Raw genomic sequence first — 21,832 nt, forward strand, 5'->3', positions numbered from 1 at the left:
TGTATAATGTAGGACGACGACATGCAATATCATAGACATTGGCTCCAAAGACAATCACTAACGCATGCTGTCCATCTACCACAGGTACTATACTCCTCATGTCTTTATGAAAGTGACACTTGTGAATGTCATAAGATACTGAAGTGCAGATCAGACAATTACTGTTGATTATCGTGATAATTTTATACTTTTCTGAATTGCACTGCCATGTTTGACTTCATCATTTACCTGTGTAATGGCACTCATTAACACGTTGACACTCATTTGCATGTCATTATGTGAGGATTAGCATGGGATACATGCCATGCTATTTCTGTGATAGCCAGATAATGCATTGTGTGTCTCTAAATTGCTCAGCTGTGCGTGTCACTGCTCAACATTTATTTTATTGTAGTTTATTTATATTTGATTACTGGGGTGGTGCACTGAACACTACCAACCAATTTCAGGCTCAGCCCCGGGTGAAATACAAAACATTTCACAAACAAATGATACAGAAATGTAAGCAATAACAGAGTAGTTCAGACCAATTACATAGAAATAACTGTGTATATACATTCTAGTGAAAAAGTACAGTATAATGTACAAAATATACATTAATTACTAAAGTGGCTCAATGTTCAGTGCATCTTGAGAGAGAAGAGACTCGAAAAGGAGAAAGGTCAGGTGATATGTCTTGTGTTGAAGCAGGGGCATTTAGCTTGAAAGAAGTACTTTATGAGTCCATTCAGAATTTGGAATAAGTATTGATTTCATTAATGCCAATGCGAAGAGCTTGCCAAAGGGTAGGTGCCTGAGAGGAGAAAGCATGTACAGTGTTGTGGAGTTTGGTTCTAGGAGTGATGAGAGTTGCTGTGGCTTGTAAGTAGTGTCTTGGGTTGTATGGAGAGGATTTTTCATGAAGTCTAGCTGCAAGGGGAATGAACACGCGGAACTGTAGCAGTTTGTAGAGCTGGGATCCAAAGATTAGGTTAGATCTTTGTTTTCTGAGTAGCCATTTGGCATTTTCTAAGGTGATACAGTGATATTCACAGACAGGAGAGTTTGCAATGAATCTACAGATACTGTTAGAGATAGTCTGGAGTGTGGCAATATTTTTCTTGGAGGCAGAAGCAAAAACTGGGAGCCCCTATTCATACTATTTTGCTTAATGCACTGAGCTGTTTGTTTCTGAATATTCATTATACACATAATGTTGTGCTAGAATAACAGTACTTTAGATAATATGTACTGTGTAGAAAGTCTTGTTTTTCCTTCAAACAATAGAAAACCATGTGGAACAGCTGTAATGATACATTTGCTGCTGCGTGCAAATATTCTTAAGTCTCAGAGAGAGTTGAGTAACTTAGCAGGAGGTGTTGCATGTACAGGTGTTACTATGTGTATGTGAATGTGATATTCGATAAGTGAATATGACTGTAATGTGACTGTCTATAGGGTTACAGCAGCAGTAAATAGCATAAATGCTTCATTTGGCATGTCTTTTATTCAGCAACAAGTTAGGTTTATAAAGAAAGAAAGAAAGAAATTCAGCAATATGTAAGTTGAATTTATAAGTAAGATATCGTAGTGAAGTACCAAACACAGTGGAGCGTGCAGTATTCCAAATAAATCACAAGTGGCTGATTGAAGAACTCTGGCAACTCAAGAAAAGTTCAAAACTTTTAATAAAATACAGAAGATAAGCGCTTTTGCGTGGTCCACCCACGCTTCATCAGATCTGAATCAGCCACTTGTGATTTATTTGGAATACTGCACGCTCCACTGTGTTTGGTACTTCACTACGATATCTTACAGATTTGGTGTTTTTTGGTGCAGCACCATTCAGCAGGGACACCGACTACTGTTTGCGTTTAAGTTGAATTTATAGTGTGGCTAACTCATAGTCAATAAAAGTAAGTACTGTTTCACTAATAATGGGTGAATGGGGAAATTCTTCACATGCGAGAATGGAACAATGTACCTGAGCAGGCAGCAAAAAAGAATTACACAGTTCACAAATGCATGAAATAGATGTACAAAAGGTGAAGAAAAGACAGGAGCAAAGTGAGTAATGAAGTGTGCAGACTGCTATGTCTTTTGTTTGGGTGCAGTGTAAGTGCACCCCTCATTTTACCTTGATATCAGCATCCCCATTTTCTCTAAGAGTCTTCCATTGCCCCTCCTTCTGTGGTATCAGTTTATTTCATTCTGCAAAGTATGTTTCTTGATAATAATAGTGAAATGGCCCATTCTGCCTGCTTATGCTGGTTTGAGTACACCTTTTGTATTCACTGTTCACTTGTGGATTCTTATGAGTACATCTCTCACTGTTTACCCAAACAGCATTACCTGCAATTAAGTGATTATGCCTGAGCAACATTCGATCATTTAAACGTTATGTTGGCTGTGGAAGCTCTGTGGCACTCTGTGAAAATACTAATTATGCTATGTCTTTTGACCCTTGTTGCAGTGTGCTGGGGTTCCTGGTATGCGCACGTTCAGGGATGGTGGGATGCAAAAGACCATCATAATATTCTCTACATCTTCTATGAAGACATTAAAGAGGTATGTGTGACTTGACTCTTAATAATGGCTTTATTTTGTTGTTAGACAGTCTATCATTCCATTACCTCAAGAGTTCTTTGCAGCAGTGAGTACCTTGCAGTTTCTGAATTGACAATATACACACACACACACACACACATATATATATATATATATATATATATATATAAAATATAATATAATATTTTATATATATATATATATATATATATATATATATAGATATATCAGAATGCCACTCCCAAACAACTAAGACAGTACCTATTATTTTATATTCTCTTATATGCTTGAGAATGGATTTTTTTATATATATTTTCTGTTGGGTGTTTTTGGTTAACACAATTCTATATGTTTTGCATTTGGCTCTATATTTGGTTGTCTGGTCAGTTCTAAATTGGCACATTATCTCCTGCTGTTCATTACAAGGCAAGAGATATCTTGGTTTAACAATAGTCACCTGACATTGCAGAGAGTATAAGGATGTAGATAATCTTTGCAGACCTTACTATCAAAAACTACACTTAGCAAGAGGTCAGAATTATTGAGGAAGAAGCAAGAGTTGTCAAGAGATAGTTGGCAGATAACTCTAGGGAGTCCATTTCAGCATCTGTCATAGCATAACCAGCAAGCCATCTTGCTCTGACAGTTAATCCATATGAAATCTCAAAAGTAGGAGAATGATCCATGAAAGATGTAGCATAATGGAGGACATTTATAGCCAGGGCAAAGTTCTCCCACAAGATCTTCCATAACCTTTATACTAAACTCCCAAATCCTCTGTTTTTTTTAAACTCCTTCACATTCACCCTTTCTTGCATTGCATTTTTGTTTTAATGTTTGTCAGATAATTAGTTTTAAGCAGCTTAATTACATAATAATGAAATATAAAACACTACATTTCCATTTCATATGTTTTCTTTGCAATGTCAGGACTTTCCCCCCAATATGGATGATTTAGGTTTATGCATTGCCTGACTGCAGAGGGCATTGTGATACACAACTGCTTCCACATACATACACATAGATGTAACTCAGCTAAAAGTGAACCATAAAGAAACTTGATTATAGTTCAGCCTGAGGTCCAGCAACGAAAAATAAACTAATGCCAAAAGGCTGCTATAGTCCTGACTACCAGACATTTTGCAATGGGCCACATAAAGAAGAATTAATAATAGGTAGTAGTCTGTATGCATCATGTTCCACAATAAGTCAATATCACACTCAAATTGCTAGCAAAATAACCACAGCTATGTCTAGCAGGTGTATACATATTTCAACTCATATCCATGTTATTATAGAATAAGGAATACTGGACAGGTCACCCATAATGCTTTGTGTTTGCACACATTTCCAAAAATTGTTGTCATTACAGCTGGACATGCAATAGAACCATATTGGTTGGCAATGATTTGTCATGTCGCTTTTGATGACTGGACATCTGTGAAGCAGCTTCCCCCACCCCCTTTCACTGTTTGTGTGAGGAGGCATCTTTGTGGGTTTAAGATAAACAAAATATGGTATTAAAAACTGTAACTTCTGATCTGTAAAGGCACTTGCCTGTGGTTTATGCTGAACATGATTTAAATGCAGAGTCTCACAGACACACACACACACACACACACACACACACACACACACACACACACACACACACACACACACACACACACATACACACACACACACACACACAAAGAACCTGTTAATGCTGCTGATGGGCACTGAGTTACGGTATCTAATGCATCAGTGATAACCTGCATGCCCAAAAGAAGCCAGGCCTTTAGAAGATGGGAAGGGGGAAGGGGAATCCCATATTTAGTGAATAGTTTTACTTCCTCGGTGGGGGGGGGGTCATGTCATATTGTTCCTGTATCTTGCAGTTTCCATGAAGCTGGCATGCCCAGCAGAACTTTTGAGATAGGAACTATTTACTTTTATCACGGAATGAAAGACGAGAAGCCAGTTATAATGGAATGTGAAATGTCACTACCCTTGGGTCCACTTTTATTTGCTTTAGTGATAAGTTATATCTAAAGGGAGAAAAACACTCCGTGAGAAATGAAAACTATTTTCCACTACAATTTACAATTTTTGACACTTTATATATATTAGTCTTTCTAGTTGCCGTCCGATGATGAATAGCTAGACTGGAGTGAAGGACAGGGGTGCAAATGAGGGAAAGAAGAAAAATATTGAGATAGCAGTGGCATAAAACGTAAGCGGCCCATGCTGTGCTAGCTGATTCAAGCCTGCTTATATCTCACATTCCTGATTGCATGTCCGTCTTCTCATTTCTCTTATTGCCTTTGAATTCCATTGCTAATTAGTTTCCTCTCAAACTGCTAGTCCCTCTCTTTCACTCACTCTTATGGGTGAACAACAGTTTATAGGCTGGGACTAGACAAAATTAAAGTTCCTAAAACTGTGAATGCGCTTTATATATCTACATGCATCTACATAGGTAGAACCCACAGCACCTCCTTGAGTAGAGGGCAGTTTTAAACAGACCACTTAATGGAACTGGGTGGTTTGCTCTTTTTTCTTTTGAGTGATTGGACCAAACTGCAGTCTTATGAAAGTTTTCCATCAAACAGGCTCAAAGCTGTATATGTTATAACTTACACTACAATTATGTGGCATCAGATATGAGATACAGGGAAATATAGGTGGTTGTCCCCACATGAAAAATAAACTGCAACTTCAAATATATTTGATCAAATGCATTTATCAGATTGTGGTTTGCTAAAGAGAAACTAAATCAAGCCTACCATAATTCCATACAATCTCACCTCTGATCTAAGGCTAACCAACTTTTTTTCTGTTACCATACTACTAATTTTATTCCTCCTTTTAATAGCCCTACGACTCTTAAAATCAGTTCAAATGACAAAGAACCTGTATGCCACATTTCATTAATGAGTCCTTACAAAACACTGACCCATCACAATCTATAATTGTTTAGAAGAAGGTAAAGAAGCTTTGCCCATTTGCATAAGAAACATTGTTTAATATGTCCACAGCAATATACAACCTCCACAAAAAAATGTTTAAAACAGCCAGTGTAGTCTAACCATGTTTGCAAGAGAAGTAATAGTATGTAAGTCAAAACCAGATATCTTATCCTAATGTTGCTTATATGTTCATATGCACAGCAGTTAAAAACCTCACCTCAGTTTTTGTCACAACTGTTAGGAACTGAAATCTCCTATTATAGCCAGCATGACTCATTATCCTTAACAAAACAGGCACTTTATTCTTCCCTCCTGCAGAAGATTTTATAGGTAATACTCTGCCAACTTGCAATTCAAATGGAAGCACTAGATTGTATACGTGCTGTCATTGTATTATTTATTAGTATTGCTATTGTTATTATTATTATTATTATTATTATTATTATTATTATTATTATTACTGTTTTATAATAACTACTCCCTGAAGAAAAAATAGTTACAAATAACAGGCTGACCTCCCAGCATTTCGGGAATAATTCAGTGTCAGTCTGTTCATTGTCAGTGCATACACAATATATGAATATTTTTCAACAACGGAAAAGTTATATTATTATCAGTTGTCCTGGAATCCATTTTTTTATTTTATTTAAACTTTATTGGTGAGGTCAATCCCATTAGACCAATGGTCTATTTTCAGGGGAGACCTGAGCTGATATTTGTACTGACTAGGGGAAATTTGGCTAGGGCACTGGGGAATCTCTCCTACTCTTTTCATTTTGGAGCTGCTAGATGGCGCCAGAGGGCTGCTATAGTGGCAAGGAAGAGGTCTAAGGGATGTGGCAGCAGCAGCAGCATGGAGAAGCAGGAGAGAAAAGTCATGGGGAGTTTGGAGGTAGAAAATAAGAATTTCGAGTGAAAATCATTTGTTATGGAGAATCGGAATGTAGATAAAGATTCATGTGTAGTGGATGATGCAACTGAGAAGCTTTTAGCTGTCTCAACAGAAAATGAAGTGAATCCATTGGAGTGGTACAGATAACAGAACTGGTGTCAGGAGGTCTTACAGTTCAGTTTGAAAATAATTGAGCAGGATGAACCAAGTGACAGTTGTGCTGTTTCATGGGGTGAGATGGCAGATAACTTTTTCTTAAGTTGTGAGGATGGTACTGTTGAGAAGGAATCAAGGTGATGTGGCAGAGAGTGCTGCAGTTACAACTTAAGCAGCAGTGAAAACAGGTGGAGACAGCAGCAAACTGTAAATAAAAATATTTGTAAAAAATAAGAGAAGGGAAACTGTGAGAATAAGAACAACAATGATACTGTAATAGACAGATAGGATGTATGGGACAAAGTGTTAACTGTTCTAGGATTTACACTCAAAAAATCGGTCTTTTATACATAGAAGAACACATGACTTAACATCTGAATCTAAGGAATGACATTGAAATTTCTTGAACTGTGTGGCAAAAACAAATATATTTATCCATGGAGCAATTATTTGTTTTCTGGTCGTATTTAACTTAAATGTTAAAAAAAAATGTTACACTGCAATTTAGAACTGATGAACAGGAAGAAGAAGATGTTTAAAAATGCGTACAGAGTTTCTGTGAAACTGTTGATTACATTGTAAAACTTAGAGATCAGAGAAACTTATGGAATGGAGGTTGGAGGTGGGAAGTTATTTTGAAATGTGAAAATAAAAAAACATGGTGGCACACCTGACAAGAGTTATTTTTGTAGCTGGCCATAGAGGGACATTCAGATATGCTGGCCAGCCTAAATAATGTTTCTTTTATGGAGACATTTCTCATTCAATTAATGATTGTGATAAGATACAATGTAACCAGTGTAGGGAACAATAGCATGCAACAAAAGAGGTGTGTCCCTTCATGCAGGCTGCATAAAAAGGGACAAGAAGGGGGAAGAAAGTGTACATGAAAAAGAACAACAAAAGGCTGAGGAAGAGAGTTTACTAGGTAAAGAAGAAACTGTAGAAGAAGAAAAAATATGGAGGGTAGAAAGGAGGGAAGTGTTTGCATACAGGAAGGGAGGTCAGGAGAAAGGAATGACACTAAGAATTTTTTGAAATTCTGAGAATCAAGGGTTGTTTACACATAAGCCCAAGAAAAATATTCAATAGGGAAAGAGCAAAAATAACAAAACAAAACATTTAAAATATTTCCCTGAACATTAAAAAGAAAGAAAAGTAACAATATTATACTATTTTCAGTATTATTAACAATGTAAGAAGGATAGGAATATTGTTAAATGTGATGTTGCTGCTTTGTTAGAGGACGAAAGATTCCTGACACATGAAGAAAAACTACAAACAGAATAATAAGGAACTTAGGAAGTGAAAGGAATTTGGCTTGGCTGTGTTGTGTAAAGAAACCCTGAGAATATTAGATGTAACATTGATTAGGTTGAAAAGACTATGTGCTATATGATGTGGATGTGAGGTAGAGAGAACATGTTTATGGAAGCAGCAAGGAAAAAGAGAAGCTGTTCCATCAAATATTAGAATATGTAGTGGTTAATGTGCAAATTATAATTGCAAAGGACTTTAATTGTGACTTAAGAGGAAGATGTAAAAAGAAAGATTGACAGATCAAACTGTAAAACATACAGAAAATGATAATGTGGTAAGTTAGTTGTGTGGAGTAAAAGTAAATGTACTTATAGAAGTGGGACATTTGGATCTGAAATGAATTCAGTATCAGGCCCAGATGGTTTAGGGTAAGGGATGTACTAGAAATTAATGGACTGACAAAGAGGGTATTTTGATAATGTACTAAATGAATGGTTGAAGAAAGGTTTTGTTTATGAAGAGTTATGTAGTGAGATATTAAAACTTATATGGAAGAAAGAGTAGAAGAATTAAATAAAAAATAGAGCCCCCATCACAATAAGTAATGTGGATTATAAATGTTTTTTATGGGAATAGTACAGAGGAGAATGGACGGAAGTATGAAGGATACTATGGAAGAAATTATACATAGTATAAAACGGAAGAGATAGCAAGAATTATCACTGGCTTTGAGAGAAATTGTGGATGATATTCTAAGTAAAATGGAGGATGTGGAACTTATGGTAGATCATATTAGTACTGCATATGAAACCAAGGGACATGATGCTTTGTGGAATGTTATGGAGATGTATGGAACAGGTAATAGAATTAGAAGACTGTATATTCCTTTATATCATAATATGCCACTGTACTCACTCCTCATAATCTTTTCCTACTATCTCTAAGACAGTCCTCTGCCTGCCCACTATGTTGTTTTGCTTCACTGACCTCTACTTAGTTTTTACCTCTTAGCTATTCCTAGCCTTATTTACCTCTCTTGGAGCTGGAATCTTGCATATGAATGATAACTTCCTTACACCATTATTAAAAATATGCATCTCTCATATCTCTCCCTCAAACTTGATGTACAGTAACAGCAAATAATACTGATTCTTTTTCTTCTTGTTCTATTGATAAAATTGCATTGATTTTGTTATACTGCTTCCTTATTTACTTTTATCATAAAAACTTTCTCTTTAAATCATTTTTGTTAATTGCTTATGTTTAAACTTTATTGTAATGTTTGTGGAGATTTTCTCCATGGGCCTCAGCTGAAAAAGGGCTATTCGGCTCAGTCGGACTATCCCGGTCAACAAATGTAAAATAAATAATAAAAAAATAAAATAATAGGATGATAGTTGGGATGGCAACGGTGATGCAGCGTTGTTGCCTCACAGCAAGAGGTTCTCCAGTTCGATTCTCGGCTGGGGTGCCTTTGGTGCGAAGTCTGCATGTCCACCCTGCGGTCATATGGGTTTCCTCCAGGTACTCTGGTTTCATCCCACATTTCAAAGAGGTGGATTGGGCACACTAAATTGGCCATTGGTGAGAGTGTGTGCATGAGTGTGTGGTGTGAATGAACTACTGCGGCAGGGATAGCCACCTGGTAGTGTAAACCTAGGTTCAAGATGATTGTTACTGTGGAAGTGACACACCAATCCCATGTGCAAAATGGGAAAAGGGGTTGAGGATGGATGGATGGATGGATGGATGGATGGATGGATGGATGGATGGAATAGGATGATAGTATTAGTAAATGAATGTCTGAGTAAAGAAATATGCATGAAGTATAGTATAAGACAAGGATGTCCCATGTGTGGAATATTGTTTGCATTGGTAATGAATGTGATAGCAAGTGCAGCAGCTTATAAAATGAAAGATGTTAGATATGTAATGCAAAAGGAGGTTATGATTTGGTTTGTTTTGACATACACATATGATATAACTGTAGTTATTAATAACAAAAATATGGTTGAGGGAAGTATTGCTTTGTCTGAATGGCTATTTAAAGGAAATAAGTATTACCTTGAATAAAGATAAAAGTAAGAGTTTGGATGATGTGGTGAAAATTAGGGTTGTATGTTTTTCAATGAATGAAATGTTTTTGCAAGGAATAAAATTTAGGGCAAAATGATATAGTCATGAGGTAATTGGAAGGACTGATAAAAGAAATGAAAGAATATATCTTATGTGGAGCTCATCTAGATTAGCATTCAGGAAAAAATGTTTATCTGGTTAATTCAGTATTAATTGGAAAAGTAATATATATGTCAAATGTTTATATAGTCCCACCAAAATATGAAAAATAAATTGCGCAGTTGTGGTTTTCTTTCATATGAGGTTCAAGATTAAACCCACTGGATAGAGATGTGTTGTATGAGTAAAGGTGAAGTGGGATTGGGGTTATTAAATGCAGTTATATATTCTAATTTTTAAAACTTATATATAGTATTAAAGTGGGTAAAGGATGAGAATGATACATTAATAGAGAGAAAGTTTAAATATAATTGCAAAAAAAAATTCTGGGAAATGATGCAAATAAGAAAAAGAGAAGAAGAACATGTGAATAAAGAAATTAAAATTATCAAAAAAAATACTAAAATGGAAATTAAAAATTGAGGATATAGAAAAAAAAATAGGAGGATGCAGTATAATAATATGAAGAAACAATAATTATGTAAATCCTTAGGAACATTTACCAGAAGACGCAATTAAAGTCATTAAATTCAAGAAAAAGTGGTATACCAAGATAGTAGATTGTCAAGATCTCCTGTGGAGACTGGTAATAAATAAGTTACAAGTAAAGAGGAATATGTGATATAAAAAGAAGGCTGAATGGGTGTGCGAATTTTCTGGGGAGGAAGAGTCAACAGAGCATTTTTTTTTTGAAATGTGAAGAGCGGTGAAACTCTGGAAAGAAAAATGTGTGAATCAAATGTTTTGAGAATATTAATGGTATAAACAATATAGGGATGAATATGATTATATATGGATATTCTAAGTATAAGAAGAAAGAATAGATGAGAAGGGTAGATAAGAGTTTATTTTATGTAATATGGGTTAGTTCGAATGAAAAACTGAATGCAATTTTGTTTAATGGGAAATAGATTTTGGCAGATATGTCATGAAAAATCAAATTATGGTTGCGGAAGAAGGAATGGGGGTCAGTTATGGAAGAGTAACAAATAGGATGTTATAGGAAAAATGAAAAAAAAAATAGTAAGGAATAGAAATGTGTATATATGTACCTGTAAATATGTAGAATTTTGTAAATACGTATATGTTTTGTATTGTATTAAATAAAGGACCCTTACTGTTTACAAGTGCCATGGGATCTTTTACTTCCACTTGAACTACCACCATCTCAGGCAGATGGTGTTCGGTTTGTCATCTCATCCAAAGGGCATCACATTCAGGAGTACAGCACCCCCACCCCCACCCCCACCCCATGCTGTACTGCAATGTCAGGACTGGAAAAATGTATCCAGCTGCCTGGTATAAGAATTAAACCAACAGCCTTCTACACCCAAGTTACCAAGACTGCTCACACATGTGCTACCTGTCAACATGTATGTCTTTAGTTCATAGTCATGTATTAGGCTCATGCCCTTGAGGGCCATTTTAGGCCTAGCCAATTTCTCTTCCAAACTTGAGAATCAGACTCTGTACTTTGTATGTGTGAGGTAAACACCTTAACCATTACACCAACCCCAAACCCGTTACACCAGTTTTAACCTTCATGATTGAATGCATAGTCTTTCATTGTAACACTGCCAGTTTAGCCATAATTTATTCAGAATAACCTCCCCCTGATAATTAGTGTATATACCATGCAAGCTCTTATTTTCTTCTGTTGTTCACCTAAGGCTTTTTGACTGGACTCAACTCCTGCAGAATGGATTTTGCCACTTATGTAAAATAAAATCCAAAACTGCCTGCTTCAACCTTAAAGACTGCTCATTAAGATGTGAAATGCGCACTCTGTCCAGCATAAGTAAATGTGATATTTTTTAGGGAAGAGCAGGCACCAAAATCCACTCTTGTGAGACACTTTGACATTGGGACACTTAAGACACCTTGCTTTGATGGATAATTCAGTTTGCTACCAGACCAAAAACATTCAACCTATGTGACTATTCCTGACTTATAGGTCTTAACTCCACCACCATCACTGATTTCTTGTTATATGACTGAAGATAGTAGTCTCCACCCATGTGATGATTTCTTACTTAAATTATATGTGCCATATTGAGTGACACTACTTTGTTTACATAACTAAAGTAATAAATCCACACTATATGACAATTCCTCATCTGCTAGACCCAGAACATTTTCAGACTCTTTGTAATAACTGATGATTTAGAAAACCTGTGATATCCCAGGTCACCTGTCTGCTGCTTATTGTTGACAGAGCCCAAGGCGGGAAATCCAGCGTGTGATGCAGTTCTTGAATGCAGATCTACCAGACAACATTTTGGAGAAGATTTACCAACACACATCATTTGAGTTTATGAAGAAGAACCCAATGACAAATTACAGCACAATCCCACCACCAATTTTTGATCACACTATCTCTGCTTTCATGAGAAAAGGTAAGGCACATTTCTTTCACTTTAATAATGAATGAAATAGTTTCCATCATACCTCTCAACTGTACAAATTTTCCCACAATGTCCAGATATTTGCCTTATATTTTTGGTCTGTTCCTCATAAAATTTGTGATTTTTCTGGCACATCACTTGGATGATCTGAAGACTGAAGTTAGTTATTTCACAGGATGAAGGCAGTCCTACATCTAAAGCATTGATAATAATTCAGTAAGCAGGAGGAGCTGAATAAACAGAAACAGAGGTGACAAAGCAGCAGGACACATCTGAGATGTAAACCACAGCTATGTCCATCAGATGTCTGGATATAGCAGGTGGAACAGAAGAATAAAGTTTAGTAAATATGCTGATGACCACTTTGCCCACCAGAAACCTTTTGCTTTACAAACATTACTGAATGATTATCTCGTATAGTCTGTGAAGACTGATTTTTGAAGACCTTCAAACACAAGAAGCATGTCATTTATTTATTTATCTGTTTATCTATTTATCTATTTATTGCTTTGGTCTGACTGAGCACTCGAGCTCATTTTCAGTAGAGGCTCAGGGAGAAAAGCTCTATTACAGTTATACAAATTATAAAAATTACAAAGAATTTACAGAGAAATAAAGAATCAGTTTCCTAACAGTTGTTCCACTGTAGAAATGGGGTTTTAGAATCATACAATGGGTAATACAATCAAGACAGAGGTTAATACAATTTGATTTCTGTAGGAGTGGTATACAATGATAAACAGGTTACATTTATATATACAGCAATATACACATTTCATACACAAAGAAGCAATGAAAAGCAGTATACAGTTATAAACATAGACAGGATTTATTTACATTTACAAGATAAAGTAATCTAGAAATCTGAGAGAGAGTCATTCAGCATGTGAACAAGAACAGAGCCAGGAGGAGTTTAGGTGCTGTTTTGTTTTGGGTTATGCTTAAGGCTAAATGCACAGCTGTCTTGTTTTAGTGAGACAGACAGGAAGTTCCACTGTCTGTTGACATAAGTTGTGTAAAGTGAGTCTCCAGCTGTATTATGGGATTTGGAGGTTATTAATAGGCTTTGTTTACTTGAGAAAAGGCAACATGGTGGAGAGTAGTGCTTGAGAATGTTTTGTAGAGAAGGGCATGTCTGTGCTTTGTGTATTATATTGTAGGCGGTTTAAAGTTGAGGGAGTGTAAGGTGATTAAGTAGTTCTAGCTAGCTGAGCTTCTTTAGTGTTAAGCAGTGGTGTGTACATTGGGTTGCTTTAGTGTTAAGCAGTGGTGTGTACAGTAGGCTGCACTAGTGTTAAGTAGTGGTGTGTATGGTAAGATGCGTTAGTGTTAAGCAGTGGTGTGTACAGTAGGCTGTATTAGTATTAAGCAGTGGTGTGTATGGTAGGATGTATTAGTGTTAAGCAGTGGTGTGTACGGTGGGATGCATTAGTGTTAAGCAGTGGTCTGTACAGTAGGCTGCACTAGTGTTAAGTAGTGGTGTGTATGGTAAGATGCTTTAGTGTTAAGCAGTGGTGTGTATAATAGGATGCTTTAGTGTTAAGCAGTGGTGTGTACGGTAGGATGCATTAGTGTTAAGCAGTGACGTGTATGGTAGGATGCCTTAGTGTTAAGCAGTGGAGTGTACAGTAGGATGCATTAATGTTAAGCAGTGGTGTGTACGGTAGGATGCGTTAGTGTTACGCATTGGTGTGTATGGTAAGATGCTTTAGTGTTAAGCAGTGGTGTGTACAGTAGGATGCCTTAGTGTTAAGCAGTGGTGTGTACGGTAGGATGCATTAGTGTTAAACAGTGGCATGTATGGGAGGATGCATTAGTGTTAAGCAGTGGTGTGTATGGTACAATGCTTTAGTGTTAAGCAGTGGTATGCACAGTAGGATGCCTTAGTGTTAAGCAGTGATGTGTACGGTAGGATGCATTAGTGTTAAACAGTAGCGTGTACGGGAGGATGCATTAGTGTTAAGCAGTAGTGTGTATGGTAAGAGGCTTTAGTGTTAAGCAGTGGTGTGTATAGTAAGATGCATTAGTGTTAAACATTGGTGTATGTGGCAGGATGCATTAGAGTTAAGCAGTGGTGTGTACGGTAGGATGTATTAGCTGCAAAGTTGACTATTTTGTTAAAGGTGCATCTAATTAATTTAGTAGGGTGGTTTGAATGTTGGTTAATATAGGTGATGCATACAGAAGGGAGGGGAGAAGGTAGGATGATGATAAGGATTCTCTTGATGAGTGTGTGAGGTAAGGTTTATTTCAGTAGAGGAAGCCTAGTTTTTGATGAGTCTTTTTGATGGCCTGGGTGATATGCAGTCATATTGCCTGGATTTTTGCCAGAATTCTCTGGAAGCAATAGACACATGGTGAGATTGTAGATTCCATGAGGTGTTTCTAAAAAGAATCTGACCATATGCCGTGTAACTCTCAAAGATAGTTATAGCAAAAGGTATCTCTGACTAAATATGCAAATATCTCTCTTTTTTCTAGTTATGAAAAATATATAGGGGTACTTACATATTATTGCAACCAGATTTTTGGAGTTGCGAAATTTGGATACTTCAAGTGACATGAGTGCATGTAAGACTCAGAATTGATCTTCAAAGTTTTTGCTACTGTCAGATTACAGTGTTTAAGTATCAGGAACAGACTAAGCTGTATACATACACAGGTAGCTTCTATGAGCAATTGCACACTGGATTCATATAGGACGTAACATTGATGCCATTACCTGTTCTCGCAAGCAGCCTCCAAAGCTGGCATCATTCTTCCCATTTGTTTCCTTTCACGTTTACTGCCTAAATCAAGAAAAGATGACCACAAGTCAGATGGCATGAACCTAATTCAACATACAAAAATTCATACAGAACAGATAACAAAGTAAGCAGTGACAAAGTAACAACAGCACATACTTTCCTTGTGGGAATCTCTGCTGTCTTTGAAGGAGATGAAGTCTGAAAAGAAACGTACGCTGTTATTTACTGACATTACGACACAATGATGAGTCGGAAACCACAGATTTTGCAAGGAATACTTTAAAATATGAGGCAAAAATCTGGACACTGGAGAAGTATTAGTGTGCATAAGTGCATTCAAACTACTGGAGACACAGACATGTTTAAAAAAAAAAAAAAGGCCGATAAATATGGACTCCAGGAAACAACAGTAGCTCAATCCTTTTTGCTAATAATAAATCACGTTTCTGAATTTTGACCCACTGTTGATAATACTTGCAAATTATGATATTTTGTCAACATGTATGTGTAGGGAAGCTTGGCACAAGTCAATATTCCTAAAATTCTTTGCTTCAGCCAAGCCTGCAAAAATGTTTTCTATATGAGAGAGGGTATACTAGTCTGTGCATAATACGGGGTAAATTGTTATCTTCAAATCCCAGCAGACCATAACAGACATGTCTCTCTTAAAGGCTGGAATAATGGATGTTGTTCACTCCTTGAGTCTGGTACCGGTACTCCTGCCTTGATCAGGTAGTCTATATGCTTCTACTTAGGACCATACAGTGTATGATACAGGTCTGTCCTTCACACATTCTGGATGACTGCTAGACCTAGCATTCACAAACAGAGTGATTCCCGTCCAAGTTCTCTTTCAAAATGTTGGCTTATCTCAATAATAAGGTCATCATTTTTTTTCTTGTGTTATGGACCTCAGACCAATTGAATCTTATTTTTTCTCCAAACACAACAGTATGATTAAGATTGGGTCACTATTTTTGACAACATATAAGGGCAAGATTGCAGTTTGTCCATGTAACTGAATGTTGATATCTGCAGTTCTGTCAGTAGAATAGATTCTCCAGAGTACATCCTCCAAATGATTTCACTGGCCTGTGAGGCAGATGGTAAATCCTTTGATGATAAACAGTTTCAGGGAGTATAGTAACTGATGCTCTAGTATCAAGCTCTCATCTACATTTTGGCCTGCTACTAATGACAAAAATTAGTAACTCAGCCAAGAGCCAGGCTCAGAAAAGATTTCATTAGGGGGTGTGGCCAAGATGAGCACAGAGTAGCAGCAGAATTCAATAGCTCCACTAAAGAAATCTTATCTACACTGGAATTTTGTCTTCTAACTAAAAATTTGGAACTTTTTTTTGGCTAAACCTATAATAATCAACATCATCTACAACAATATCTACAAAAAATAAAAATGAAAAGAAGACGGATTTTCCAGTCAAAATTTTACTTGACAAACTACTTCTCATCTGAAGAAGAAATTCAACTTGAGCTTCACAAATACAAGCAGTCAAGAATCCAGTCTCAAAAGAGAACTTCAGACTCTGATAACAAATATCCAGGATTTACATACAGAGATTGATAAAACTGACATCAAAATAGACAACGTTAAAGAAACAAAAAAACTAAACAAATGGATCTACTTCATGAGGACTTAAAACAACAAAAAAATCCAGATAACTGGCATAGAAGAAGCACTAAATGACACGGATGTCAGAATAATAGAAAGTGAAAATAATGTAGAGTTCTTACTTAAACAAAACACCACACCATCCTGCAAAATAAACTAGATGATCTTGAGAATAGATCTGGTCGAAACAACCTAAAGATTTTTGGATTACCTGAGAACATAGAAGGAAATGACATGACATGCTTTCTTACTACCTGGCTACCAAAAACTCTTGATCTTCCAGAAGCTATGTCATTTGGCATAGAAAGAGCCCACCGGTCACCAACTGCTATTAATGCCACCAATAAAAAACAACCTAGATCTGTTATAGTCAAATTTCTTTCCTCATCTGACAAAGAATCACTTTTAAAAACTGCCTAGTCAAAGTCTCCGATAAAATTCAATGACACAATAATACATGACAATGACTATTCATCTGTGGTAATAGCCAAAAGGAAATATTCTTACCTCTGATTAAAGGACTGAAGAAAGCACAAGTGAAGACACTTCTTTTGTTTCTTGCAAAGCTGAAGATTTTCATCCCAGAAGGACCCAGTGTATTTGTGGACCTAGACTCTGCACTGATTTTTGTTAAAAATCATAAGATCTTAGAAAAAAATAGAAGAAATGGAATGGGCAAACCCTTCTCTTAAAAGATTGGGATCTAACTCAACCTGGAAAACTACAGAGAAACAAAAAACAATAAAAAACAAATGAACTAAAGCACACTATACTTCTACATCTTGTTATACCTGTGGGCACTATGTTATTAAGTAAGCCTTTTACTGTTATGCTTTCTCTGCAAGGTAAGCTTTTCTTATCATCATAAAAATGAAATAATTATACAACTACATATATCCCATATGTTTAGTTTAATTATTATAAATATAGTTATATACTACTCTGTCTTCTATAACTGTAATGGTATCAAACAGTCATTCTTAGATAACATTACATATTATAATAAAACAGTAGTGCTGACATAACATAATCTATCCCCTAAATATAGACATTTTAGAAATAGTATTCTTCTTCTTTCGGCTTTTCCCAGTTAGGGGTCGCCACAGCGGATCACTTGTCTGCTCATGACTGACAGTGGAGTTTTACAGTGTTAAGTTGCCATCCCGACGCCCAACCTTCCACAGAAGGCACACACGCACTCACACCTAGGGCCAACTTAGAGTGTCCAATCCACCTGCAGCATGTCTTTGGGATGTGGGAGGAAACTGGAGCACCCGGAGGAAATCCACGTGACCACAGGGAGGACATGCAGACTCCGCACATAAGGCACCCCAGCTGAGGATTGAACCAGAGAACCTCTTGCTATGAGGGGGCAATGCTAACCACTGCACCACCATGTCCACCCATTTTAGAAATAGTATATAAATACTACATTGATTCTATATTTTTATAGATATAAGCACAACAATCCTCTGTATAAGTAAAATGGACTAAAAAAAGTTCTGCTATAGATGTTAAATATTCAATTTATTTATATATATATATATATATATATATAATGTCGACTCTCACTTGCATGCCTATAATATGTTCGTCAGACACATGTCCGAATAATGGTATAGTCGACAGATTATAATTCCAAACTCCATATTGTCATAAAATACTTGCAGTCACACATATGATCATCGCAGAAAGGAATCCACTGTTTACGATGACGGCATCACCTTAGTTTCACACTTTGGAATGACACTGAAACGTATTCGCATTTAGGATGTGTGGAAAATGTGCGTACTGCATGGATGGGATACTAATAGATGTCAACACAGCATTCTAGTGTATCAATAGGTAAATGTGCAAGACTACATTCGGAAGCAGCATTTTTGATGTATTAAAGAATAACTAGTAAGTGTACCATAATCTGATGTTGTTGACAGGTGTAATAAAACAGGAACGTATCTGTGTTGTAAAAATGTCGCCGTAGACATGAAGTGAAATGTATTACTGTTGCTGAAACTACTGTTATTGAGGCATATGTATGCATATAGTTGATATACATTGATGCATACAAAACACTTATATCGTTTGAACTGTGATCATAGAAAGTGCTAATAGTGTGGAGAAAGTGACAATGTTTAGTATGTAATGTTGTGTAAATATAAATGAATACCTAAAGTACTATTGACATTTGCTGCATGTATAGGTAATATTATAGTTAACATGCATTCCGATAAGAGGAATAGATGTCAGATGGGGTTGATGTTGTGTACATGTTGTCCTTGAAGTGCTAGTATTACTTACTGATGTCACTGAAATGTATGTTATGTACAGGTAGTGCATGCTTGTTGTAGTACAAAACCATGTTTAGTGTACCGGAATTTTGTCATTATCTTTTAAGCAGAACATGTGTAAGTTTGTAATGTTTAAAATGTGATTTAATTATAGGTGTGCTGTAATAAGATGGCTGAGCAACATGCATTGACTTATCCAGGAGTACTTGGCAATAGTTATTCCACTGTAATGTCACAAAAGGGACGGTCAATACTGTGCATAGATGGCTACCAGTATTATCTGGAGGAAAAATGTTAGTGAGGAATTATTGGTGCTGTATACTGAAATGTAAGCAGAAATGTAAGGGCCTGTGTATCACTGAGACAGTAGATAGTGGTGAAAAATTACTGAAAAGTGTTGAACATTTTCATGCGCCTGATGTTGTAAGAGTAGAACAAACAAAGGTCCATGATAAAATTAAAAGGAGAGCTGAACAGACATTAGAGGACCCATGTAGGCTTAGGCGTAGGAGTAGTACACTACCTAAAGTGAACTTGGCTAGTTTAAAGGATCTCACCCCAGAAATGGTACCTTTAAAATAGGGACAGTTTATCATTAAACATAGTGCATTAAGGAGTCATAACAATGATGTTATTATCATGACAATGGAAAGTAATCTAAATCTACTATGTAATTCGGACTTCATGTTGGTGGATGGGACTTTTCCTATTAGTACTCAAGAATATAAGCAGGTGTACTCAGTGCATTGCAGTTTGGAAGGTAGTGAACACACTAAAGTTGTGCCTGTTGTTTATGGTATACTCCCTTCAAAATGTGAAGAGTGTTATGACAAGTTTTGGTCTACATTGCTTTCTATTTGTGAAGAATAACAACAGCGATTATGTTCTAAAATGGTACTAAGTGATTTTGAGTTGGAAGGGATTTTGGGTTGGAAGGTAGCCTGATGGTTAAGGTGCTTGCCTTATAAACACAAGGTGCAGGGTTTGAGTCTCACAAGGGATAACTTGCTAGGCTTAAAATGGCTTGCAAGGACAGTTAGCTTAGTACTAATCTATGAACCTATGAAAAAGGGTCTGTGAATAGCATAGTGAAGCACCTTCCTAATAGTACAGCTAAAGGTTGCTGGTTTCACCTGTGCCAGATTCTGTGGAGGCAAATACAGAAGCTTAATCTGACTACAGTGTATGGTAATGACACACAGTTTGTCTTACTTTGTAAACAAATTCCTGCTTTGGCATTCATACATACTGAATGTGTATTGGAAACATTAACTTCAATTGAAGAGGCTTTGGGTGACAGAGGTGCAGGTTTATGTGATTTCTTCAAGAATAATTACACTTTAGGTCATCCTAGATGTTATAGCATGTATGGTAATACCTCTGAGAGACAACCCCCCTCTGTTTGAGGTGTCATTTTGGAATCAGTCATATACTTGCACTATGGGTACCCAAGGAGTCAGAATGCAGTGGAAGGCTGGCATCACAGATTAAGGAGTTTACTAGGGAAGAAAGGCGTGTATATCACAGATGGTTTACATGCTATCTGCCTAGTACAGAATCACTTGGAAGACCTTAAGCAGAAAATGTTATGCTGTGTTCCTTCCACACCTAAAAAACGTACACTAACCGATAAAGAACATATGATACAATGTTTATTAGCTAAAAGTGATGAATTTACACCTCTGGGATTTGTACAGCTAATGGCATATCATTGCCATTTTAACACTATCGATTGGAAAATTCTACTGATATTCTTGATTTCTACATTCACTCATCATGTGATGATAGTACGGTACATTATGTATTCAGGAGTTATGTTAAATCAGCACTGGGACATGGATTATTCTGATTTACTACACATTTGATTGAAAATTATGTTTTTACATGGTACAATCTGTTTTAGTGTTCATACATTGCTATACTTGTTTAGTTTGGATGGCACAGAAGCATGTTTCACAGTGGATGGCACAAAAAGGATGGCATTTCCGGAAACTGCTGTAAAAAGTCGAATTCGACATTTTCTACAGAAACATACATTTTCACATTTTTCTTTACCGACCATTGTACTGTTCGGCTTTCTTTTTCTTTAGACTTTCGAATGTTTAATAGTAAACCTATATATGTATGTATATATATATATATATATATATATATATATATATATATATATATATATATATATATATATATACACACATCTTCCTTACTCTTTAATTGGGTATTCTATTTTTTATATTTTGAATGAATTTTTAACTTATATTAATCAAACTACTTCATTTTTTAAATTTACATGGAATATAAGTGATAATAGTATTAATTATTTAGATAATAATCTAATTAAAGATTTTGAAAATGAAACTTATATTTCATTAATTCACAGAAAAGAATCATATTCTAATAGTTTCCTCCATTATAGTAGTGCACATCCAGAACACCAGAAAAAATCAGTTATAAAAGGTCAGTTGGTAAGAGCTGCCCGAATGATTACTAACTTTGGGGAATTTCAAATAGAATGTAATTTCTTACGAAGTATGTTTATTAATAAAAATTACCCATCAGTGTTAATAGATAAGTTAATTACAGAAGTAACACAAAAAAGATTAAATGGTCACTTTGTGCCAATTTTACATGGGCAAAATATTAATATTAATACCATAAGTAATGGAGACCAAAATATGACAGGTATTTTTAAGGAGGAAACTATAATAAATTCTATAGCTA

General features: G+C 36.1%; 1 protein-coding gene across 2 annotated transcripts in view; it reads left to right on the plus strand.

The window, feature by feature from the left end:
- Positions 1-21,832, plus strand: part of LOC122813766 (sulfotransferase 1C4-like) — a 237,141-nt gene that overhangs the window by 184,155 nt on the left and 31,154 nt on the right. For both annotated transcript variants that reach the window (XM_044086257.1, XM_044086256.1), the window contains exons 5-6: positions 2,453-2,547; positions 12,257-12,437. In XM_044086257.1, coding sequence (XP_043942192.1) covers positions 2,453-2,547; positions 12,257-12,437 — 276 coding nt within the window. The remainder of the gene's footprint in view (positions 1-2,452; positions 2,548-12,256; positions 12,438-21,832) is intronic.

Source organism: Protopterus annectens, chromosome 10.part0 (genome assembly GCF_019279795.1).
Source record: "Protopterus annectens isolate FY-2018-M chromosome 10.part0, PAN1.0, whole genome shotgun sequence".
NCBI classification, from domain to species: Eukaryota; Metazoa; Chordata; order Ceratodontiformes; family Protopteridae; genus Protopterus; species Protopterus annectens.